At 49.0% G+C, this 25344-nt stretch overlaps 2 protein-coding genes across 3 annotated transcripts; one reads left to right on the top strand and one right to left on the bottom strand.

Moving 5' to 3' along the window:
- Positions 1-6329: 6329 nt before the first annotated feature.
- On the top strand, positions 6330-9083 carry LOC100972878 (cytochrome c oxidase subunit 5B, mitochondrial). The gene is made up of 4 exons (XM_003806138.6): positions 6330-7083; positions 7961-8034; positions 8233-8332; positions 8885-9083. The coding sequence occupies exons 1-4, from the start codon at positions 6822-6824 to the stop codon at positions 8995-8997; spliced, it is 549 nt and encodes a 182-aa protein (XP_003806186.3). The 5' UTR covers positions 6330-6821; the 3' UTR covers positions 8998-9083.
- A 7827-nt stretch (positions 9084-16910) lies between these two features.
- ACTR1B (actin related protein 1B) lies at positions 16911-25096 on the bottom strand. Of its 2 annotated transcripts, XM_003806135.6 has the most exons (11): positions 24796-25096; positions 22837-22901; positions 21522-21597; positions 20302-20427; positions 19829-19953; positions 19377-19593; positions 19174-19266; positions 18893-19067; positions 18397-18458; positions 18101-18141; positions 16911-17909 (listed from the first exon to the last, which is right to left on the bottom strand). In XM_003806135.6, the coding sequence occupies exons 1-11, from the start codon at positions 24841-24843 to the stop codon at positions 17807-17809; spliced, it is 1131 nt and encodes a 376-aa protein (XP_003806183.1). In that variant the 5' UTR covers positions 24844-25096; the 3' UTR covers positions 16911-17806. The 2 variants fall into 2 exon arrangements, with proteins under 2 accessions (XP_003806183.1, XP_034809607.1); XM_034953716.3 differs by lacking the exons at positions 21522-21597; positions 24796-25096 and having other exon boundaries at positions 22837-22879.
- Between the last annotated feature and the right edge of the window lie 248 nt (positions 25097-25344).

Here is a 25344-nt window from a genome sequence, read left to right as displayed (position 1 = left end):
TGCCTCAAAACACAAATTCCTTAATATAGAGATTAAAATGTTTTAAAATATTGGATAATAATTCAAGTCCATATTTGAGGTAGAAGATAAAATAAAGAATAGCTCATATATCAAATTTATTATGTGAAAAAGACTTTTGGAAAATTGTTCATAATAAATGAAAATATAAATAAAAATTAAAATTTATAAAAAAGCATTAAAATAAACTGTGAAAAACTTAGAAGAGGGTAAACTTGAAAGTTATTGAATTTTTAACCTCAAAAATCTGAAAAAAGTCAGTTCATTAGTGTCCTAAAAAAATAAAAATAAACGTAATAATGTAACAGGAGAGTAAGAAAAAAGTAACATTCACAAAGGAAAATAAAAAAATTAAAAAATATTTGATTTCATACTTTGTGTTTAAGATCAAAACATACTCTGAAATGGTTCAGGGATAAAAAGATGTCAAAATTCCAAATATATTGTAAGTGATGATTATAAAAAATAAATACATAAATATAAGATGTATTCTAACTCGGAAAAAGGGGAAGTCACATAGACTTGATGTTAGAAAAGAGATGTGGAATACTCAGAATCTGAATTTAGGAAAAGAAGTACTGTCTTCCCAATTGTAAATGTTAGGATGATGCGTATAAAGCAGTGAAAATAAAAATACAGTTGTGTTTTTGTTGTTATGTGGCTCTTTTATGAGCCAGACATTTTTTCAAATTGCCAGTTAAAGAGCGTGGCCCCCCAAAATATGTGTCTAAGTCCTAACCCCTGAAACCTGTGAATATGACCTTTTGAAAATAGGATCTTTGCAGATGTAATTACCTTGGTAATCTCCTAATGAGATTAGTCTGGGTTTAGGGTGGGACCTAAGTCCAATGACTCATATCATTATAGAAGAAATCAAAGGAAGATCTGAGACACATCGACAGCCATGTGGAGACAGAGGCAGAGACAGAGCTCACTGGAGCTATGCTGCCACAAGCCAATGAAAGCGAAATGTTCCCATCAGCCACCAGAAACCAGCAGACAGGGAGGGGCTGGATTTCTACTCAGAATCCCCAATGGGAACCAACTCTGTCAACGTGTTGATTTTAAATTTTAGGTTTTCAGTATGTGAGAGAGCAAATTATTGTTTTATCTGTGATAGTTTATTACAGCAGCCCCAGCAAACTAAAATGCAAATGTTTTACACTTATTATTAGTATCTTATTTTTCGCCTTGAATTTCTATGAGGTCATTTTATGCTTGCTGTTCTATTACTTCCATGATGAAACTGCGACCAGGTGTGGAGGCTCATGCCTGTAATCCCAGCACTTTAGGAGCCTAAGATGGGAGGATCACTTGAACTCAGGAGTTCAAGATAAGCCTGGGCAACAAGTGAGAAACCCCCTTAAAAAAAGAAATCTCTTAAAAAAAGAAAGAAAGAAGCTGGGAAATACTAAGAATTTATACAGGGCCAGGCACGGTGGCTCACGCCTGTAATTTCAACACTTTGGGAGGCTGAAGCAAGAAGATTGCTTGAGCTCAGGAGTTTGAGACCAGCCTGGGCAACATAGAGAGACCCCATCTCTAGAAAAACAAAAATTTAGCCAGACCCACACTTGTAGTGCCTGTAGTCCCAGCCACTCTGGAGGCTGAGGTGAGAGGATGGCTTGGGCACAGGAGGGCAAGACTTCAGTGAGCCTTGATTGTATCAGTGCACTTCAGACTAGGCAACAGAGTGAGACCCTGTCTCAAAAAAATTAACCTTGTCAACTGTATGTGATTGCCCCCTTTTCTGTGTTAGAATACATCTTTTATTTGTTTACTTTTTATTTTTTATCATCATCACTTGTAAAATACTTAGAAGTTTAAGACATCCTTTTATCCTTGAACCATTTAAGGGTAAATTTTGATCTTAAGCATAATGTATGGACTCCTGTGACTTTGTGAAGCTGTATGAATTCTTAATTTTTAATTTTTATTAATTTTTTTTAATTTTTGTGACATGAAAAGTAAAAAATAAAAATAAATAAATAAAAATGTATAACCTTCACAAAGTCATGTTTTCTATTTTATAGAGTAAAAATATCAAAAAATAACAAGAGGCTTTGAAAAGAACATTCAAATAACAAAATAGATTTTGTAAATTAAAAATATCATTACATAAATAAAAACTTCAGTGGAATATTAGGAAAATAAAAAAGTGCCTTTGAGCACTTTGAAAACTTTGCAGACGACCAAGGCTGCATGCAACCTGAAGTTACAGACAACACAGAACTTTTCATATTCTACAATAAATGTTTCCAATTAAATTCTAGATGTCATGCTATAGATAAAACTGTAAAATATCCAGGACTTTCCGTCCAGAAGTTCACAATTTTTATACACAAAGAAAAAAATTAAAGGAAATACTCACCTGAATATTCTATAACTGGTCTGAACAGTGCTTGCAGGAAAATTCATGCATTTGGCTCAGAAGTTGGGTGTCCTCTGGGCTTTCTGGATAACAGATGTTATTCTCTGAGATTTCCACAGTCTAGCAAATTCCAAATGCCTCTATAAATAATAAGCCTTGCTTTTTGGAGGCCAATGTATTATAGGATCCTTAAATCCCCTCCCTTATTAGGTTTCGGCAGTACAGAGGACCAATGAAAGGATTTACCCTTCCACCATTGTTTACATCAACTCAGTTTCTAATCTCTGTAAATAGCCCTCTACAAACACCCTCTAGTTGTGGTTAGTGCTGGTTTATCTTGTCATTTATTTATTTATTTATTTATTTAGAGAGGGAGTCACCCTCTGTCATCCAGGCTGGAGTGCAATGGCATGATCTCGGCTCACCACAACCTCTGCCTCCCAGGTTCAAGGGATTCTCCTGTCTCAGCCTCCCCAGTTGTTCAGATTACAGGCATGTGCCACCAGGCCCAGCTGATTTTGTATTTTTAGTAGAGGCAGAGTTTCACCATGTTGGCCAGGCTGGTCTCAGACTCCTGACCTCCAGTGATCTGCCCGCCTTGGCCTCCCAAAGTGCTGGAATCACAGGTGTGAGCCACCATGCCTGGCTTTTGTCATTGATTATTAAACAACACCCACGTGGCAAATTCATGTTTGATTTTTTGGGGCCCCAAGTCTACTTTCATTTCTGCTCCCACATCTGATAGTATTTTTATATGATATTTGAATACATCATTCCATTCTTTGATAATTTCTGCCCTTTCTTCACTGAAATCTAGGATCTGCTACCATCTCACCTGGCTCATCGACATGTAAATCCCTTCAGTACTGATCAATTTCTACCAGTCTTTAGATTTGAAGATCAAAATGCTAATGACCATGATGGATGGTTTTGGAAAAAGACAAGTAGAGCCTCAATGTCTGGCACCTATGGCTGATTTAATTTTAAACTCAGGGAAATGAAATAGGTACTGTGCATAAAAAATATTCAGGTGATTTTATTTAAAGCATTTTTACTAAATTCAAACTAATCAAAAAAACCTTTATTTAAATGACAACTTATTTCAATAATTTTTAAATTTTTATTTTTAATCAATATATAAAAATTGCACATATGTATGACATACGATATAATATTTTGATACATGTATAAATTGTGCATTGATCAAATTAGGGTTTGACAACCTCAGGCTTCATAATTTATGAAATAGACCTCTGCCATTTAAAAACTTTATATCTAAACTTACCAACTAGTAATTAACTGAACATATCAAATAAGATATTATTTAAAAGAGCCTAAATTAATAAAATGTTTAAATACATTTTGAGCTTTAAAATACAATAAATAAATATGACTTATTTTAGAAAAATTTTTTAAAAAAATAGACAAAGGTGGATATAGACAAAAACATGTACAGAAAAATATCAAAAGGACTAAACCCCTTGGAGATTTTAATGGTAAAAGCTTGCTGATATTATTTTTAAAATTATCAACTTTTAAAAAAACATTTTATGGCCATTTGTTAATGAGCATAAGCTTCTACTGAAAATGAAATCTTTGCTTCTATAAGAATATACTCTCAGATATTGTATGAGAATATAATGCAGCATTGTATGAGACGCAAAACACTAGAAGCCTTCGGAATATTCATCAAGGGAGAATGGCTGGGTACATTAAAGTACATTCACAGTAGGGAATATTCTGCAGCCATCACATAAGTTAAGATCTAGATGTATTGATCTGAAGGGATATCTACAAAATATATATATTTTTTGAGCCGGAGTCTTGCTCTGTCGCCCAGGCTGGAGTGCAATGATGTGATCTTGGCTCACTGCAACCTCTGCCTCCCGGGTGCAAGTGATTCTCCTGCCTCGGTCTCCCACGTAGCTGGGATTACAGGCGCCCACCACCGCTCCCAGCTAATTTTTGTATTTTTAGTAGAGACAGGGTTTCGCCATGTCGGCCAAGCTGGTTTTGAACTCCTGACCTCAGGTGATCTGCCCGCCTCAGCCTCCCAAAGTGCTAGGATTACAGGTGTGAGCCACCGCACCCAGCCTACAAAATATTTTTTAATGAAAGAAGCAACTAACAAAAACTTTGTATAGTAGTTATGTTTTTATATTTTATATTCATATATGCAGTGATGCTCCATGGGAATTTTGCAAATCCAGGGGGCATGTGGCAATGGCTGAAGATATTTTTGGTTATCATGTCAGGGAGGTGCTAATGACATAGGGTTAAATCCTACAATGCACAACCTCCCTCAAAGAATTATCAACCCAAGATGTCAGTTGTGCTGAGGTTGAGAAACTCCGTCATAGGGAAAGGGAAAAAAGGGATAAGCACCAAACTGCTAGCTTTTTCCTTATATATCTGTGCTGTTCAACTTATAATGTACATTTATTTTGACAACTGAAAATTATCCTATAAAAATAATAGTAAGTTTATTGTACTGGCAAAGACAATGATGGAGCAGAGGTGGCAGACTGTTCCCCAAGCCAACTGTTTCCAAAGGAGACCTGAGGGACTGGGTGTGAGTTGACAGTGGTGGGAGCTGGAAGCAGCAAGGGATGCGGGGACATCTGGGGAGCCTGGACCTGACCTTGGAGCTCACTCACACAATCTAAATAATCCCAGAGTGAGGCTGAGGTTTTCCTGAGTTGGATGAGGGCCTGCAAAAATTTCCTATTATTAGGCAAGCCTACTATGAGAGTGAGAAGCCTAAACTCAATTTCCATTTTATAGCCTGGAGTAAACCACTTCTGGTCAGGCAGCAGGGAATCATAACATATCAGAGCTGAATACCTCACTGGTTTGCTGAGGGGCAAGTTAGTAGGTGTTCCTCAGAAAGGATTTTGTGGTCAATTAAGACAGGGAAACTCTGGCTTAAACTGCAGGTAAATTAAATAAGAGGTCTTTACTGCAAGCCTAATCAGAGCCTTTATTATGCTAGTGTCCATCTCCAAAAGGGTGGTCATCAAATGCAGGACCTCCCTGTCTTGACCAAGTCCTTTTTCTTGAGATCATGTCTTGAGACTTGGATGCCATGCAATACACTTTGGGAAATACTAACCTAGTTGAACGACAGTTTTACTGATGTAGAAATGGCGGCCCAAAGGATAAAAAGTGGCTGAACTAGCTGGTGGGGCTACTTTCCAGACCAATGCTTTTTTCTCCTGCCTAAGACCTTAACCACAGTTGCAAATTAACTACAGATCCTTGGGGAACATTCCTCAGAATTTTCGCCCAATTCAGTTTGGAGGGGTTGCAGTGGAGGTGAGGGAGAAGGGAGTAACAGTGAAGCCATTCAAAGCAAAAACCACCTTTAAAGAAATTTTGGCCTTAGAATACAGGGTTTTTTGTTTTTTTGTTTTTTATTGGTGGAGGGGGAACCCAGGAAGACCAGACGTGCTCCTGTGAAGCAACGCTCCACCACGTCCTTTTGAAAATACCGTAGCCTGCATGAGACAGGCGGGAGCACCTAAGCCTTCAACTCTCCCCATGTTGCCTCCAATTGACCTCACTGGGCCAGGAAAAGCCCTATAAACTGATTTTGTATACTCTATCCAAGTAGTAAATTTACTAAAATTACTGGATCCTACTATATACCAGACCTCTGCAAGGCATTGAAGATTCAATGATGAGCATTAATTCCCACTCTAAAGGGATTTTTCTATCTGGTAGGGAAACTCAGATACCGCATGCAGCTAGCCTGTCACAGGGCTATACTGACTAAGGCTCACCCTAAGAAATGTGCACATCTTAGCCTATGGGCAACGGGAAGCCATGGACGGAATATGTTTTTCGTGTCAAACAAGGAACTCCAGTCACAGCAGGCTCTAACTCCATTTCCTATTATCAACTCCCCTTCCTGCTCCTCCTCCCTTAGTAGCCTCGAAAAAGAGTGGCCACTTCCTTCACATCACCAGGGCCTTGGTCCTGGTAGGGGGTCCCGCCCCCGGCCCTGTTCTCCTCCCCAGGCCGGGACCTCCGCGCCTCCCACACACAGTACAACTCTAACAGGAAACTGGGCCAGGACTGCAGGTAGGTCCCGTCCAATGCGACACGCTCGCGACGGCCCACGCACTGCCAGAACCAGCCCTGCCACTAACCAGCCTAGTAAGGAACGCAGTGATCTTTAGGAGCCCACTTCTAAATTCAAATCATTTGTGGTTCAGTAAGTCTCTTCACAGACGGGGACCTAATAGCTTCCATCAGCAGCCTCCACGTTTGCTGAACACGACTACGGGGCCAGACCCATATGAACTCCAATGTGGTTCAGCCGCTCAACTCCAGGGACCAAAAAGACTTTCCCACCTCCCAGCGTTATTAAAGAGCAAACCCGCCCCCAAGCCTCAGCCACTACGCGGTGCAGAAAGAGGCAGAGCTGGGCATGCGCAATTTCCGCCCCCGCCACAGTCTTGGGAGTGGGCGGGCTCGAGGGCTGCGAGGAAGCGGAAAGCTGACCGGGAGGAGAAAGAAGCCCGCCCCCGGAAGTCCCGCCTGTCTCTGCAGCTTGTTCCCGGAAGTTTTGCTGCTAGTCGCGGACGCAATGGCTTCAAGGTTACTTCGCGGAGCTGGAACGCTGGCCGCGCAGGCCCTGAGGGCTCGCGGCCCCAGTGGCGCGGCCGCGGTGCGCTCCATGGCATCTGGAGGTACTCGGGTTTCCGGGCGTGCCAGGGACCAGAGTGTTGCCCTCCCAGGGTGGTCCCAGGGCGGCAAAGCGGCGCGGCTCGTGCAGCTTCTCGAGGTCCCAGTGGCCGCTTTACGGTCCCCAGTGCCTCAGGCTCTGCAGGCATCTCCCTGTAATTCTGGACCGCTGCTCCTGCCGCTCCCCGAACTCACTCCGCTGCCAAAGTATCCTAAACGGAGGTGCCGGGTGACCTTGGGAGGGACCGGGACTGCCACCGGGATGGGGAGGGGTCCGGCCTCCCTTCAAACCTGCACCCACCTCAAGCCGAGTGGGTTCTACATGCTTTTAGACAAATGTCGACAAATTTGCCTCGGTGGTTGGAGAAAGAAAAGCTCATAGGCCGGGCGCGGTGGCTCACAACTGTGATCCCAGCACTTTGGGAGGCCGAGGCGGACAGATCCCCTGAGGTCAGGAGCTCAAGACCAGCCTGGTCAACATGGTAAAACCCCGTTTCTACTAAAAATACAAAAATTAGCCGGGCGTGGTGGCGCACGCCTGTAGTCCCAGCTACTCGGGAGGCTGAGGCAGGAGAATCGCTTAAACCCGGGAGGCGGAGGTTCCAGTGAGCCAACATCGCGCCATTGCACTCCAGCCTGGGCAACAAGAGCAAAACTCCGTCTCAAAAAAGAAAAAAAAAAGCTCCCCCCAGTGCTGCCACTTGTGTGGATGGGTACTTGGTGGTTCTTAGGGGACCATGGATATGAGTAGCCTTTAGGAGCTTGTGAGCCCGCTAAAACTTATACAGAAGTTTCAGGGCAGCATTTTCCTTGATCATTTCTGTTTGTAGTTTTTCTATCAGTCATTTCAGTCAGCGTCATAATTCACGTATCTTCCTTTAGGTGGTGTTCCCACTGATGAAGAGCAGGCGACTGGGTTGGAGAGGGAGATCATGCTGGCTGCAAAGAAGGGACTGGTAAGGAGAACCTCCCTTCTGTGTCTTCTGTGTAACTTATGGCCTTGGATGTGTTCATAGTGGTCTCCTCTCTGGGAGTATTTGATACAGGAAACTTGGCTTGTAGGAACAGTCCCCTGAGCTTCTGGAAGGTAGGGCTTATTTGGCCTAATGGTTCAATTCTTGTTTTTTTGTTTTTGTTTTTTGTTTTTTCTTCAGGACCCATACAATATACTGGCCCCAAAGGGAGCTTCAGGCACCAGGGAAGACCCTAATTTAGTCCCCTCCATCTCCAGCAAGAGAATAGTAGGCTGCATCTGTAAGTACCTCACCTCTATTTTTTATCCACTTGCTTAATATATCCTACAATAGTCTGTAAGCTGCCTCAAATCTTCAGTGTGTGAGTGCATGTTGGTAAGTTTCTCTAAGGGTCTTGACACTCTCAAGCCTCATTATGCCTGATAGTTCATCCTTACTGGAAAGAAGCGCAGCACAGCGGTAAGACTGGCTCACTGGGAGTGCGGCATGAAGGAGTACCCACCCAGCAAATATTTATTGTTATACTGCTTCTATGCCAGGCATCATTTTAGACACTAGGGATACATACCAGAACGGACCCTGCTTTGCGTTCTACATAGGCAAGGGAATTGTTAGAATTTACAGTGACCTTGATACAAGGTCAGTTTACTCATAGGTGAACTCAGAGCCTCAATTTCTTCATCTGAAGAATGGGAGGAGGGCTTGAACTGATCTCTTAAGATATCAACCATAGTCTTACTTGTGTATCAGAGATGTCTGAGGAAAAGAAATTCATGTTGAAAGTCTCCCTTTCTAGGTTGGATGACCATAAACCACCTTTTTTCCCTTTTAGGTGAAGAGGACAATACCAGCGTCATCTGGTTTTGGCTGCACAAAGGCGAGGCCCAGCGATGCCCCCGCTGTGGAGCCCATTACAAGCTGGTGCCCCAGCAGCTGGCACACTGAGCACCTGCACTAAATTACTCAAAATGTGCTGTAAAGTTTCTTCTTTCCAGTAAAGACTAGCCATTGCATTGGCTCCTTCTCCCATAGATGGCTGGTCTTATTTCTTTCCCGTATTCTTTGGTAGGCATGGAATATGCTTATTTTGGGAAAAGCTGTCTGTTAATGCTAGCTTGCCATCCACTTACTGAAAGTGTATAACCAGTGTATAGTGCTTAGATTAATAATAAGAATAGATCGACAACCTGTAATGCAATGAATGGGACCACCTGGTATGAGAGAAAGGGGTGGGCTGAGGAGTCAGGCTGACAGGACTTAAAATATTGGCTCCATCATTTGGCTCTATCTCTGTGGACATGTTCTCTGGGGGTCAAGTACAACTACAAAAAGGTAAGTACCTTACAAGGTGCTTAATATGTAAAGAGCTGAGTGGATAGTAGGTCCTCACAGTATCTTCATAGAGACAGGGTGGCCTTGTGAAGAGAGTTTTGGGGATTTTGAAGTCTTGAGGGACCCAGGTGCAAAGTAAGAATTCATGGGGATACCAGCAGCAAAATTCAGAATATGGAACAATTTCAGAAATCACTGACCATGTTTCTTCAAATAAATTGCAAGGAGTGGGGGGAAAAGGTAGGGAGAACATGTGGAGAAACAGATAAGGGAGATACCAGTCAGCAGCCTGCACACCTTGTTTAGATCTTGATTTGAAAACAATTATAAAGGAAAAAAAATTGAGAAGAATTTGAACTCTGGATATTTGATATGTAGACATTTACCACGCTTTCAGGTATTTATATAGTTTTGTGTTTTTTTTTTTTTTTAATGCTTGAGATACGCACGGGAGTAAGGGAGGGGAGAAATGTCAAAAAAGCCCACTTTAGCTGCTTCATACCTGTGACACCTTGGGACAAGTTAAAATCTCAAAAACCTCTTACCTACAAAATGGAAATACCTTTTCATTTTGTGTGGAGATTAGCCAGAGGTGGCTTCAGTTACTATCTTCACAAAATTGGTCGAAAGTAGGTATTTCAGTGGGAGCTGATAGAGTCAGAGAAAAGCCCCTTCCCCTCATCTTGCCCATCCTGAAGGTGTAGTCAAAGCTATTGCTTCCATCCTTGTTGTTCATGACCTGTGTCCAGGAAATGCCCAAGCACTGACCTGCCATTTAAGGCCCTTTCCTCTGGGAAGGGGAGCTCTCAGATAACCCCCTGTGAAATCTAACCCCTACACGCCCATGAGATTAGCCTGTGCTGTCACTAAGCCCTCCTGTGTGGCTGGCCTGCCTTTCCCTTTCCACATCTCTTCCAACTCAAACTCGGCTGAGGGAGACTTTTGACTCCCCACATCATTAATCCAATCTGTTTTCTCTCTCCCTCATCTCCAAGTCTTTTCTTTTTTAAAATTTAACCAATTTACTTGTAAAGAAAAATTGGCTGGGCATGGTAGCTCATGCCTGTAACCACAACACCTTGGGAGGCTGAGGTGGGAAGGACCACTTGAACTCAGGAGTTTGAGGCTTCAGTGAGCCATGACCGTGCCACTGCACTCCAGCCTGGGTGACAAAGCGAGACCTTGTCTCAAACCAAAAAAACAAGCAGAAAGAAAAATCTCCAGTACATTTCCAGACAGTGGCAGGCAGAATAATGATCCCCCAAAGATGTCCGCGTCATAAATCCCTAGAATCTGTGAATATGTTAGGTCACATAGCAAGAAGGAATTAAGACTACAGATGGAATTCAGGTTGCTAATCAGCTGACCTTAAAATAGTTATTCCCAGATTATCCAGGTGGATCCAAAAAGCACAAAAGAGGCAGAAGAGAGTCAGAGATGTGACTCAGAATGGTCAGAGAGATGCAATGTTGGTGGCTTTGAGATGGAGGAAGGGGTCCACGAGCCAAGGAAGGCAAGTAGCTTCTAAAAGCTGGGAAGGGCAAGGAAATGATACTCTAGTCTTCAGAAAGGAGTGAAGCCCTGCTGATACTTTCACTTCAGCCTAGCGAGACCCACATTAGACTTAGGAACCGTAAGATAATAACTTTTTTTTTTTTTTTTTTGAGACAGAGTCTTGCTCTGTCGCCCAGCCTGGAGTGCAGTGGCACGATCTTGGCTCACTGCAAGCTCCGCCTTCCGGGTTCACGCCACTCTCCCGCCTCAGCCTCCTGAATAGCTGGGACTACAGGCGCCTGCCACGCCCAGCTAATTTTTTTTTTTTTTTTTTTTTTTAGTAGAGACGGGGTTTCACTGTGTTACCCAGGATGGTCTTGATCTCCTGACCTGTGATCCGCCCGCCTCGGCCTCCCAAAGTGCTGGGATTACAGGTGTGAGCCACCGTGCCCGGCCATAAACTTGTGTTATTTTAAGCCACTAAGTTTGTGAGAATTTTCTGTGGCACCAATAGGAAAAGAATACACAGATCAATAAATCCAATCCCTGAGTCAGTAGGTCTCATATTTAGCTGCACCTTAGAATCACCCGGGGATCTTTTACAACTCCCAGTGCCCAGGCCACACCCAGACATTAAAATAGTATCTTGGGGTAGGACCCAAGCATCAGAAGTTTAAAGTTCCACAGGTGTTTCCAACAGCAAGGCTGAGAACTCCTTCAGGCTAACCATATGGAATAGCTCGCTTCCTTGCCTCATGGTAACTGGGAGCCCTAGTGGTAGGGGGGAAGATATAATGTTCCCCACTAGGAGGACAAAACTTTTGCTTTTGGGTAGAGGTGGGCTCCATCTGAACCTCTGGCCACTTAGCAGCTTAAATTGGATGCCATCTCCACTCACCAAGGAAGAATATAAGCCTCACTCTAACTGTATTAAACTCTTTCCAAGTATACAAGGAAGAACTTTTTCCCAGGGCCATTTGAAAGTAAGGTGATCTGATGCCCCATCACACGCATGTTTATTTCTTACAAAGACATTCTCTTAATACCCACAACATGACCATCAAAATCACGAAACTACGATTTGTATATTTCTACCATCTAATCTTCAGACTCATTTAAGTTTTGCTAGAAGTTCCAATAATGTCTTCTATAGCAAAAGGAGTCAACTCAGAATCACGTGTTGCCCTTAGTTGTTCCATCTGGAACAGTTCCTGTCTTTCCTTGACTATCCCGACCTTGACACTTTTAAGAATTATACCAACAACTTGGGTTTGTCTGTTTCACACTGGATTCAGGTTACGCATGGTGGGCAAGGAATGCTGCACCCTTCCTGGGAGGCACGTGATGCCCACTTGTCCACTGCTGAGGAGGTTCACTTTCGTCACTTGATGAAGCTAATGTCTGCCAAACTTCACTGTGAAGTTGCTCTTTATTATCTTATGAGGCACTACTTAGAAATGTCAATACCTTGTTCCTCATCAAACTTTCAGCTTACTAATTATCAGTATGGATTCATGCTTTCTTATTTTATTCAGTGGATTATAATCCATGGCTATCATTATTTATTTTTTGATGTTTAATTTGTTCCAAATTTGGCCAGTGGGAACCTCTTCAAGCTGGCTCCTGTGGCCTTTTGATACGCCTCTATCATTCTTTGAGCTTTTTTTTTTTTTTTTTTTTTGAGATGGAGTCTTGCTCTGTTGCCCAGGCTGGAGTGCAGTGGCATGATCTTGGCTCACTGCAAGCTCCACCTCCTGGGTTCATGCCATTCTCCTGCCTCAGCCTCCTGAGTAGCTGGGACTACAGGCGCCCGGCACCACGCCTGGCTAATTTTTTGTATTTTTAGTACAGATGGGGTTTCACCGTGTTAGCCAGGATGGTCTCGATCTCTTGACCTCGTGATCCGCCTGCCTCGGCCTCCCAAAGTGCTGGGATTATAGGCGTGAGCCACTGCACCCGGCCTCTTTGAGCATTTCTTTTTATTTTCTGGAATAAAATGTTCCAGGCTTGTCTTCCAGGCTGTGAATAAACCCATGAGGAAGCTGCTATTATTACCATCCCCATAATAGAGATGGGGAAGCCTGGGGACAGCTCAGGAATACACAGCTAGCAATTTCTTGTGGCAAGATTGTGAACCCAGACCATAGCTCCAGACCCTGAGCTCTTTTCCCCCACCCCAACTTTTAAGTTATTATTTTTGAAACAGGGTCTTTGTCACCCAGGCTGGAGTGCAGTGGTTTGTTCATAGCTCACTGGAACCTCGAAATCCTGGGCTCAAGCAATCCTGCTGCCTCGGCCTCCCAAAGTGCTGGGATTACAGGCATGTGACACCACACGCAGCGCAATTTTCTATTTTAAAATAATTTTAGACTTACAGAAAAATTGCAAAAAATAATAAGAGAGTTCCTACTTAACCTTCACTCAGTTTTCCTTAATGTTAACACCTGGCAGTACCATAGCATAATTATTGAAACCAGGAAATTAACACTGATGCAGTACTATGGACTAACCAGCAGACCTTATCATGATTTTGCTGGCTTTCCTGGTAAGGTCTTTTTTCCAACCTAGGATCTCACATTGCACTTGGTCTTTCCTTGTCCCCATGACCTGCCACTTTTGAACAAGGCAACTCTATTCATTTGTAGACTGCCCTCAGTTTGGGTTTGCCTACTGCTTGCTCCTGGTTAGATTGAGGTGATGCAAGAATACCAGAGGGAAAATCAGGCCCCTCTTAGTGCATCATCAAGAGACAAGGACTTATGGCCAGGCCCAGTGGCTCACGCCTGTAATTCCAGCACTTTTGGAGGCTGAGACAGGCAGATAACTTAATGTCAGGAGTTCGAGACCAGCTTGGCTAACCTGGTGAAACCCCATCTCTACTAAAAATACAAAAATTGGCTGGGTGTGGTGGTGAGCGCCTGTAATCCCAGCTACTCAGGAGGCTGAGGCAGGAGAATCGCTTGAACCCAGGAGGTGGAGGTTGCAGTGAGCTGAGATCTCACCACTGTGCTCCAGCCTGGGCAACATAGAGAGACTCCATCTCAAAGAAGCAAAGAAAAAAAGAGACAATGACTTATGGCCGCGCTTGGTGGCTCATGCCTGTAATCCCAGTGCTTTGGGAGGCTGAGGCAGGAGGTGTACTTGAAGCCAGGAGTTTGAGACTCACCAGGGCAATAAAGTGAGACCCCCATCTCTACAAAAAAATAAGAACTAGTGGGGTGTGGTGGTGCACACCCGTAGCCCCAGCACCTTGGAGGCTGAGGCAAGAGGATCCTGCGAGCCCAGGAGATGGAGGCTGCAGTGAGCCGTGATTGTGCCACTGCATTCCACTCTAGCCTCCACAGCAGAGTGAGATCCTCTTAAAAAAAAACAGAGACAATGACTTATTACTGGAGATGTATACTCTGATTATTTGGTTAAGGTAGTGTCAATGTCTCTCCACCATAAAGTTACTATTTCTCCTTTTGTAATTAATAAGTATCTTGTAGAGGGATAGAGACAACACAAATGTCTTTACTTTTGCCCACTGATTTTTGTCTCCATTCTTACCTGCAACAATGATCACTATGGTGTTTCCTCAATGGTGACTTTTTTCCACAATTTCTTTGACATCAATTGGAATTTTACCATAAGTCAGAACTGTCCCTTCTTCCCCATGTATACATTTATTCAGTTATTTATTTGCATGAGTATGACTCACACATACTTTATGCCATGGCTTATCATCCATTACAGATTTGAGCATTGGGTGCTCCTTCTAGTTGGTTCTTGTGTCCTTTAGACAAGCCCTTCCCTTTTTCACTTCCTTACTTTATGGTACCACAGAATATTCCAAGCTCATCTATTATTTTCCCTGTTTCAGGGAATTGTCCCAGGGGAAATGTCATGTCCCCTACTAGGAGGACCAAACCTTTGCTCTTGGGTGGAAGTGGCTTCTATCTGAGCTTAGTTTAGAAAATGGAGCCCATCTTCCCTCACCAAGGAAGAACACAGGCCTCACACTAATGGTATTAAACTATTTACAAGTACAGAATAAAGAACTTTTTCCCAGAATGGTATTTAGAAACCAAGATCTGGACATTGTATGTGCTCATTGCTATTGTAGTGTCATTGCTTCCAGACCTTCCCAACAGACAGGGCTAGGAAATGCATGTGTATGTTCTAATGCTGGCTCTCACACACAGATGTTTATTTTGGTATCTATCTGTATGTATATTAAAACCATGACTTCATACTACCTCCAACTCCAATCCAACACAGGCTTCATTCCAGCTGTACTACCTTCCTCATCTGTAGCTTTTTCCAACAGTAAGAAGCTGGCAGAGTCTGAGCACTTAAACCTGCCAGAAGAGGGGGTACAGAGGATGGTGCTTTGCCTTAAAGGACAAGATTTTGACAGGCACAAGCGAAGGTCATTCCCATGGAGAGAACAGCATGCCTGAAGGCTGGCAGGCAAAGGACATGAGGGGTAAACCTAAAACAGGGAAGGAACAGATCTCAAGGGGCCTGAGTCAAACACAACATGTGGCTCACGTAGGTGGTTTTACCAGCATCACATCAATTGTTTCATGTCACCAGGCAGTGGAGAACCACTTGACACTTTGGAGTAGGAGGTGTCAGAACCAATCTTATCTGGGCTTTAGATCCACGAGCAAATAGATTGGGTGGCCAGGGAATGGAGCTGTGGTCATAAGCTACAGTGGCAGTGGCTGTGCTGGAAAAGAAAGGACCAGTGGGAAAGGTACTACAGAAGAACCACACAACCTGGTGACTGACAGAGTGGGAGAGACAGGGAAGAGGAAAGCGTTGATGGATAAAGCTCTAACCTGGGAGGCAGGGAGCCAGTGGTGCCATGAACAGAGCCCTGTGGGAAGAACTGGTCTGGAGGGTGCCCTAATATGGAGTTCTCCATGCAAATTCTGCTTTCCCTTTGAGGGCCAGTGCAAGCATAACTGCCTTGTGACCACAAAGCCTCACAAAATGCCTTGGCAGACAGGCCTCAGCACTCTCCTCACTCCTACCTCACCTCCTCAGTCCTGGGGCTGCCCTCACCCCCCACAAACCCCAACTGCCTACAACACACTGCTCTGGTCACCATCTTTCTATGGCTGGCCACCCATCTCCCAGGACACAGCTAACAATCCTCCACGTGCCAGCTCAACCCACCTTTTTCATTCATCTCACACAATGGCCACAGACCACTGACCCTTCCCTGCTGACTGGGCATTGGGTCCCTGCCTTCCTCTCCAGCCCCACTGGTCCCAGGTGCTTCTTTGGGCTCTCACATCTGCATAGAATGCCTTCCCCATCTCTGGCTAACCTCTGGGCCCTTGCAAGTCGGCCTGCCCCACCTGTCCGGCTAGATGACTAACACCTCGGCCCCCACAACTCTGTACTAAAATGGCCCATCTATCTTACTCCCTTGACGTGTGTATTTGTTAGGGCAAGGATATAACTTGTTGACCATTGGCCCCAAAGACACGGCACCATCCTGGTAACACTGTAGGTTCTCAAACACTTAAGGAAGTAAAGAGCAGACATTCTCCAAACCCTAATTCCTCACTGCTCCTTCTGCCCTTCCTCTCCCTGCTCTTCTGCCTATTCCTCTAGGGCCTGGCTAAGCTCACAGCCTCTCTGCCTCTCCCTGCCTTCCCCATCCTGACTTGTCTGAAGGCGTAAGCTTGCATCATTACTGGTGTCCACCAGCCTTAGCCCTGGCTGAATGGGGTGAGCAGAGGTGCTCAAATAGGCCTGTCCAGGGTCCGGGGGCAAAGAAGGTAGCCTGGTTCTACTTCCCCTGGTGGACTGCAGCAGGGGAGGTAACAGGTGAGGGAATTATGCTGCAGGGTGAGAGCCCAGCCTCCTGAGGCCTTTTGTGCCACGTTGGCGGGCCAACCACTGAAACCTTCACGCCGCTAAGCTAGAGCCAGTGCCTTGCTGCATTCTCTCTGGTCCTTTCTCTGAAAGTCCCCAGGGATGGAAGAACAAACGATAGCACAGAGAGCCACAAGAAAACAGAGCCACACACTGGGCCTTGTCCATAATTATTACTATAATGATTTACAAAAGTTTTTTTTTCAGGCAACCGTGTTAAATTATTGTACATATCTGAGAGAGGGAGGTGGGGCCCTGGCCACAGCAAAAGTGACGACCTCTTTCTTGGGTGAGGTAAGAAAATGTCCCCCACCCCCTTTTAGGTCTGACTCCTTATTAAGTGGCTTCCCTTCAATAAATGATGAGCATCAACCCTTTCCCACCCAGGGTGCCAAGGGTAGAGGGAGGAGCAAGTGGATGAAGTGCTCTGAAAAGGATAGTGCAGCAGCTCTGGCCACCGTGCGCCCTCTGCCCTGGCTCTGAAGGGCCTGACCCTGGGCTGCACCCCCTTGCTGGGGATGGAAGACCATTCAGTACTCAGCCCTACACCAGGGCATCTACCCAGGAAGATAGGAGGACAGAGTGTGAAAGGGGCTGTGTCACCCTGTCAGGTCACGAACAGGAGGTGGCAATGGATGCAGTGACACACCAGTGGGAGCTGCTGGCTGCCCCTTGCAGCCCACTCCCCAAACTGGCTACCCAGGCATCCAGGCATTCTGGCCCTGGAGCTCAGGGAGGCAGCCCTGAGAGTCGGAGCAGGGAACCACAGGCCTAGCTGGCCCTGCCAGGGGGATACCCACAACAGCCTGACATGGTGCTCAATTCCCACACGCCAGCTCAAGGCTCCTGTCCATGCAGCTCAATGTTACTTGTGTGTGCATGTCGTGTGTGTGTAGAGGGGAAGGCTGCAGGGGGGCACTGCTGTGCCGCCCACCCAGGGGTTCAGGGCATGCAGGGGACCCTAAGCCTAGTATACGAGCCAAGACCAAAAAGGGTTAAAGGCTCTGTCTCCCCTCCCTCCCCCTCTCCCAACATGCCCCGCCCTCCTTGGGCACTAGAAAGTTTTGCGATGAATAGCACGGGAGCCATCCTCTTCATACTCCTTTTTGGACACCCACATCTTCTTAAAAGTGTCCAGTGAGGCCAGGATGGAGCCGCTGTGGGGATGGAGGGATAGTATTGCTGTGGACCTGTCAGGGAGCCAACCACCTTCCTGGGTGCTCAGAGTTCCATTTCCCTAATTTGGGAGGGAAATCCACCCACCTCCACGTGGCCTAGGCCAACCATGGGAGGAGCATCCAGGGTAAAGTGGTCTCCTCCCAGAGCCCTCCCTTGAGCCCCGCCTCACCCAATCCACGTGGAGTACAGCCGTTCCTGCGGGGCTGAGATCTAGAGGGAGGAAGTGGCCACGTTAACTGTGGGTCCCCACCCAGAAGCCATCCTCCCAGCCTTGGGGTCACCTTCCCCAGGTCCTGAAGCCTGACAGCAAAGGCATAAGCTGGGGAGTGGCAGCAGCGGCCTTGGGAAGAGCAGGACTAGGTGGACGTGAGCTGGTGAGCGGGTCTGGGGGCAGCATTCACCCTTCCTCCCCATGCCAAGGCTGCCAGCACCCTAGTGCCCCAGGGGGAGTTTCTGTAACCTCACCTTGATTTTGATATCCTTTGGGGCAAGCTTCTTCACTTCACTGAGTAATCGGTCTCCGAAGCCTGTGAACACAAAGCTGGCTGAGCCTGGGGTCTGCACCCGGCCTCCTCGCTGCTAGCTCCCGCACCCAGCCTTCAGGGCCCCCAGCTACTGCTGGCCCTCTATCAGCAGCTCTTCCCAGGATGAAGGGCAAGGCTGAGAAATGATCCAGCCCCATGGCTGCCTGCGGGCCCTGCGTCCTCACAGAGGCAGCGTGAGATGAAGCTGCACATGCTCCCTGCTCGACACTCACAATACACTTTAGATCTTGTGTAAACTTCTCCTCTATTCACAGAGTAAACAAAATTTAATTTTAAATTTTGGTCTGTTAAAAAAAAATGTTCATTGAGCACCACCAAAAAGCCAACAGAATATGGCTCTGGGTAGGGGTATACTCTCTGAGGGTCCAGCTGCCCTGGGCCTCGTCTCACCACCACCAACTCTCAAGCCACAGTACCTTTGAAAAGCGTTGAGCCACCTGAGAGCACGATGTTGGCGAACAGCGTCCGGCGCAGGTCCATGTCGGACTTGTGTATGGCGAAGGCCACCACCTCGTGGAGCCCCTCACTCTCATCCCCCACAAGGTCCGGCTGGAACAGCAGCTCGGGGGCCCGGAATCGTGCAGGCCCCACCTTTAGTGTACAACATTGAGTCAGACAGGCTTCCTGGAGAAGCGGGCTACCCCTTCCCCCAGGCTGGGCATCGGCTGCCACTCCAGTGCCAGGCCCGGCCACTTACATCGAGCGTGCTGCCGTCCGGCAACGTGTACTGCACCTTCTCCGTCTCCAGAGCCTCATCCTTCTGTGGGTTGATGGACAGGTAGCACGCTCGCTGCGGGGACAGGGACACAGCCCTCAGAAGGCTGCACCTGGGACACCTGTGCTTTGGTGCCACCCTTTCCTCACCCCAGGTCGTGTCCACACCCTCTCGCCCCTTGTCACCTCTTTGATTGTCCGGACAACCTCAAACTCAGCCGAGGTATGGAAGTCAACCCCTTCCTTGCGCAGCAGGAGTCGGAGGTAGCGGGAGACGTCGCGGCCGGCAATGTCCACCCGCATGATGGAGTGAGGCATGGCAAAGCCCTCATAGATGGGCACAGCATGAGTGACCCCGTCCCCTGAGTCTAGAACCACTCCTGTCGTGCGTCCCGTTGCGTACCTGTCACCAGGTCAGCATCCCCTCACCTCAGCCACTGAGGCACGGGGACCTCCTCACCCAGGGGAGGAACCCTGGCACGTCTGCATTATCTAGTCTGAAGAGAGGACACGAGGGACTCCCTAGAGGAACAGTCATCAAGGGGCTGTTTTTCCAGGGAAGTCAGACCCTGGTCATGGCAAGCAGGACGGCACAGGGAGGACAGGACTCAGGGAGGCCAGGCTTAGGGGGCACTCACAGACTGAGCACAGCCTGCATGGAGATGAACAGGGCCGGCACGTTGAAGGTCTCAAAGAACACCTCTGCCGCCTTCTCCCGGTTCTTACTCGGGTTGAGCGGGGCCTCCGTGAGGAGCACAGGATGCTGCGAGGGACGGGACAGTTGTAGGCATCAGAGGAGGCAACTTGCAAGGCCCTAAAAGGCTCTTTCCAGAGAACCACACCCGCTGGCGCACAGGCGGCTCAGCCTCCTACCCCTCCTGAGGGCCCCATCCCTTTATCTGCTGGCAGTTACTCTTCTGGAGATCCGGCTCTCTCTGGAAGATTCTGCCTAGCAGCCACTGGGTACGCATGCGCACCCAGACACACACAGAAAGGCAGCAGGCCCTCTAGAAATGTAGAAGGGAAATGTGGGAGCCCGGCGAGGAGGGACGCAGAGGAGAGGGGCATGGCCAGGAGAATGCAGAGCATGCAGGAGGGGCAGCCGCCACACCTCCTCTGAGAAGGTCTGCAGCTGGTCCTTGGAGTAGACGTACTGCCAGATGCGTTCCATGTCGTTCCAGTCTCGCACCACGCCGTGCTCCATGGGGTAGCGGATGGTCAGCAGCCCCCGGTGCTCCTGGTGGGGTGGGAAGGGAGGTGTGGCACCCGGCCCTTGCTCAGCGGCTGCTTTCCGCCCTCCTGGAAGCTGACCCTCACCTGCCCTGACCAGAACCTCACCTGCCCTGACCAGAACCACCCCTGCTCACTGGGTGTCCCAGGGTCTGTGGCGGGTCCTGAACTCAGCATGGGCTCACCTGCCCACCAGCTTCTTAAGCTCTTAGAGCCCAGCTAGCTTCAGCTGGGGGGGATCAGAGAGGGTGGCAGTGTGCCCCGCAATCTGCAGGCTCTCTTCTTCCCCATTCTCACTGCCGGCACATCCCCCACATTCTCCTCACACTCTGCCAGCTCCCCTCTGGCCAGCGCCGGCACCTTGCAGCCGCCCAACACGGCCCCTCCTGGGCCACCTGTGCCCCCGGACCTGCGCCTCTCCCCCTAGCCCTTTGGCCGGTCCTCACCAGTCCCCTGTTTGCACTGACATGCTGCCTCCACCTGCCCTTCGATGTCCCCCCAGCCATGCCCCTTCTCACCTAGCACCACTTAGCTCCTCTCACCACCTCGGCTCCTACGGACCCCATCTGCGAGACCCCCACCCTCTGCACCTCCAGCTCAGGCCTCCCCTTTCTGGGCCCAGAACCACGCATGCCCCACGGCCCGGCACCCGACACAATGCTCCTCAGGCACCTAAACTGCCCTTGGCCAAGCTCAGCTTGCTGCTCTCCCCACACCCACACATGCTCTCCTGAGGGTCTGATCAGGCCATGCAGCCCCTTGGTGGGACACTCCGGCTTCACTGTGAGAGGCGGCCCCATGGCCCTCATTAGAGCAGACGTGAAGTGTGTGTGATTCTGACTCTTATATCACTTTTTGATCAGTTCTTGGTTCTGTAGCTTCCAAATAGCTTCTAAAAGATAGGACACGATGAGCTCTACCCATGCTCCCTAGAAGAGGAACTGCTGCCCCATCTCAGGGGGAGGTGCCCCTGCACAGCACTTCCCAGCTGGAGCCTGGAGGAGGTACCCGGGAGGTCACCAGCAGAGGCCCAAGAACACATGCCATGTTCCTGCAACTGAGGACCCCACCCCCAGGGAAAGGCAGGCTCCTCGGTGTTACCTCTGCTTTTGGTCCGATGAAGAGGTCCCCCTCCAGGGCTCCAGCCATCACCCGCATGTGCTTCGGCCGCCCGACACTGTTAGGACGGATAACGTCAGCAAGGTGGGCAGGGAGCATGGCGGAGCTTGTGTCCAGAAAAACCGAAATCCAACCATAGTCGCCCAGAGGGTACCTGGCCTCCAAACACCAGGATGTGGCTGGGGGGCACAGGTTGGAACTGGGGCCTATGGGGTTCGGGGCTAGAGAGGGGGCCTAGGCAGGACGAGAAGCTCAGGGTCAGAAGGCATGGTCAGCAGAGACAGCTGCATGTCTGAGCGCCAGAACCCAGCCCTCCATGGCCCAGCCCTTGCAGAGGGTCGGCTTCCTGCAGCCACAGTGACTCAGCCCACGCTCCTGACTTCGGTGGGGCAGGGCTGCCGTCACCATCCACAGACTGAGGGAGGACAGCCCCAGGAAGCTGGGTCGGGGCTCCCTTGTGCACCCTGCTCTCACTCAGTCAAGCGCCCTACCCCACTGCCAGCGCTTCTGGATCAGAGATTCAGTTCTTGGAAACTATAGGATCTGATGAGCTACCACTAAAGGCAAAGGAACCTCTAATTATACCCATGCAGTCAGAAAGGAATGCTGAAGCTCCACAGGGAGCACCATGCTAGCTCTGTCCCAGACAAGGCCGGGCTTGGGCTAGCCTGCCACTCGGGGCCTAGGATCCCCTGCTGCCCCCTGCCTTTAGGCCACTCATTCCAAAGCCTCCAGGATTTGTGAAGAGGTGCTCCTAAGGGCAACTTTCCCAATGGGCTCGTGGTGGGTGCAAGGGGCACCCCAGGCTCTCTGGGTTTGCAATTCTCTCTTATTCCCGTCCCCACCAGTACCATACAGGGCAAAGGATCCCCTCTTAACTGAAACAAGACATTTTCTAGAGTCTGAAAACAAGCCCGGCAGAAAACACTTCCAGGGAGGAAAGGGTGGCTGTGCATCTAATTCCTCACTCTTCCTGCTCCGAGTTTAGGGCTCCCCTCGGAGGTGTCTCCCTTTATTCTTGCTGCTGCTACCACACCCCATCCCCAGGGAAATGCTGGTTGCTTTTCCTCCTTGCTGGCTCAACAAGACCAAAACAAGAGACTCCCAAGACAAAGGGGAACCCTAGAACGCTTGTCTTGTTCTTTCAGTGCTCTCTCAAGAGTGTCAACCTCACAAATTTGGTGTTTTCCATACAGGTCAGGGCACAAATTGTCTTCAAAGAGCCCTGTGACAGAAGGCCAATGTTCTTACAGAAGGTAAACAAAAGGACTAAGGCTGCTGCCTGAGCCACACTTACTAGTTTGGGAAACAGTATTTGGGAATCTGGTCTCCTGCAAAGCCAGCTTTAATCACCCCCGAACCCTGCAAGGAAAAACAAAGTTTAGCTGCCCACATGCACCACCAGATGAAGCCAGTCCCCCACAATGGAGAGAGCTGGCTGCCCCGTCAAGGCAGGCCAAGGAGGAAGCCAGGGACCCTGCCAGGATCATTTACAAGTACACCTATGGTTCAAGATTGGGGGCAATTTTGTATCCCCCTGCTCTGGCAACATTTGGCAATGTGTGGCAGCTGGGGAGAGGGGACATGCAGTGGGGGATGCTATTGGCATCTAGTGGGCAGAGGCCAGGGATGCTGCTAAACATCCTACAATGCACAGGCGAGCCTGCACTACCAACAATGAGCTAGCCCAGAATGTCAATAATACAGAGATAGAGAAACCACGAAGGGCACCTTCCTCTGCACAACTAATGGTTGGCTCCAGCAGGATTCCATAGCACATGCTACTCCCAAAAGCTAGAAGAAACCCCTCTGTGTGGGGTTTTTTTTTTTTTTTTCAACAGCTTCCTTCTTCCCCAAGAACCCAGAAGGCATGGAACATGGACCACCTACAGGGCCTGCTGGAGAAGACCAATGGGTGCATGGGATGACTAGCAGCTTCCCTCAAGTGGCTTCCCAGAGACTACTAGGAGAACTTGGTCCTATCGCTGCCCCCACCTGGAAGCTGGACTTAAGGATCCCCCAAAGAACGGGGCAATTAGAAACCTCCCACCCAGAGAAGGGATAAGCTTCTCAACTCAGTCCCACCACTCTTCATCGCAACCCGCTGAGTCTGCAGCAGAAACAAACATCTCCAAGTTACAGAGGAGGGGCTGGAATCCCCAAGGGGCCGAGCGGTAGCCCTTTTAACTTATAAGCCTGTTGATTAGCCTATACGAGTTATTTGCACGTCAAGAAAGGAAGTAGCCTGCTCCTTCCTGCAGCGTCCTGCTGGTGTGACAGCACGTCCCCAAGCTCAGTGCTAACCTCCTTATTAAACATCCCCTGCTGTGACTCAGGGAACCCACATGGGTACTCTAAAACAGTCATTCAGGGACCCCACGGGGTCATGTGGGAGGGAGACATCCCAGAAAGAGCACAAGTGAGTCATTACCAAAAACTCCAAGGCCCGCACACCAGACGCACATACCCAGCTAGGGGCAGACTCAAAGATCCCAGCCCTTATCTTCTCCCCATATCAGAGCTCGGAAGCCAGAAATCTTCCTAAGGCAGGTGAAAGCAAGCCGAGCCCCACTGCTGAAGGACAAAGCCACAGGAAGCCTGATGACATCTTTCCTCTGAGGCTTCCAAACGATCACCCCAAATTGCTTGCTGATACTGGGAAGAGTGGCCATGAACTCTCCATTGCCCTGCTGGCTGTGGAATGTTTGCTCAGCACAGGGAGCATTTAAGGAGAAAGTCAAAGTAGCCAAAAGGCAAACCAGATGGTGGTGGACATGTGGGTGACAGAGCATCCTGCATTTGTTGCCTCGGGGTGCAGCCCCAAAGATAAAGCCAGCAGTGTGCAAATGACAAATGCTACCCCACCTCCGCCAGGCAGCCAGAGCCAGGGCCGAAGGACGCGGAAAGGGACTGGTGTGGAAACCTGCCCAGGAACCGCACTCTCAACTGAGAAGAGTCCGGGGCGCGTCCCCGCCCGGCCGCCCGGCTGTCACTCAAGCTCTCCTGAACTTCCCCGCCCGACTCGGGGAGGGGTCGGGGAAGAGGCTCTGCGACGCGGGCGAGGGGGCTCGCCCCATGGCCGGCCTTACAAGGCCAAGAGGGCGCGCGCCCCCGGGGCGAAGCCAGCGGCCCGGCGGGGGCGACGGCCACGCAGTGAGCGGAGGACGCGCCGAGGCGGGCGGGGGTCTCTCCCTGCGCCGCCGCGTGCGCCCCCGGGGGCGGGGCGCCCGCCCTCCCCCTGGCTGCCGGGCCTCACGTTGTCGATGACCACAGGCTGGTTGGCGATGATGTCGTAGGACTCCATGGCCGGGCCGCGCCGGCCCTGCCCAGCAGGCGGGCTGCAGGAGACACCGGATGGGCGGGCGGGCGGGAGGACCGGGACGGCGGCGGCTCCCGACGCGGCGCCGCTGCCCTCCCTCCCCGAGCCTGCAGCCTACGCGAGCCCCGCGGGGCTTTCTGGAGGGCGGGCCCGGCGGCCAATCATCGCTCCCACCTGGCCCGATTGACAGCAGGTGCCCGGGGCTGGCTGCGCGAAGGGGGCGGGGCCTCCGGAGGCTGGCCAGCCAATTGAGGTCGTCCGGAAAAAAGTGGTCGCGGCGTTGCCAAGGTAGGCTGCGCAGTGTCTGGGATGATGTCATGGCTCCGTCTTAAAGGGGACGCGGGCGGCAGAAAGTGGAGCTGGGCTGGTGTGCGCGCGCGGCCGGAGTCTGTGGAGCTGGAAATTCACCGGTCCAGGAAGACGTCTTTCCCGCGTCCCAGCACCTCGGGCCACGCTCCTTCGTGAGAGCGCCCTCTCCAAGGAGGC

The sequence above is a fragment of the Pan paniscus genome, chromosome 12 (assembly GCF_029289425.2).
Source record: "Pan paniscus chromosome 12, NHGRI_mPanPan1-v2.0_pri, whole genome shotgun sequence".
NCBI classification, from domain to species: Eukaryota; Metazoa; Chordata; class Mammalia; order Primates; family Hominidae; genus Pan; species Pan paniscus.
Note: the sequence above shows the minus strand (reverse complement) of the source record. Positions and strands in the feature narration are given on the sequence as shown.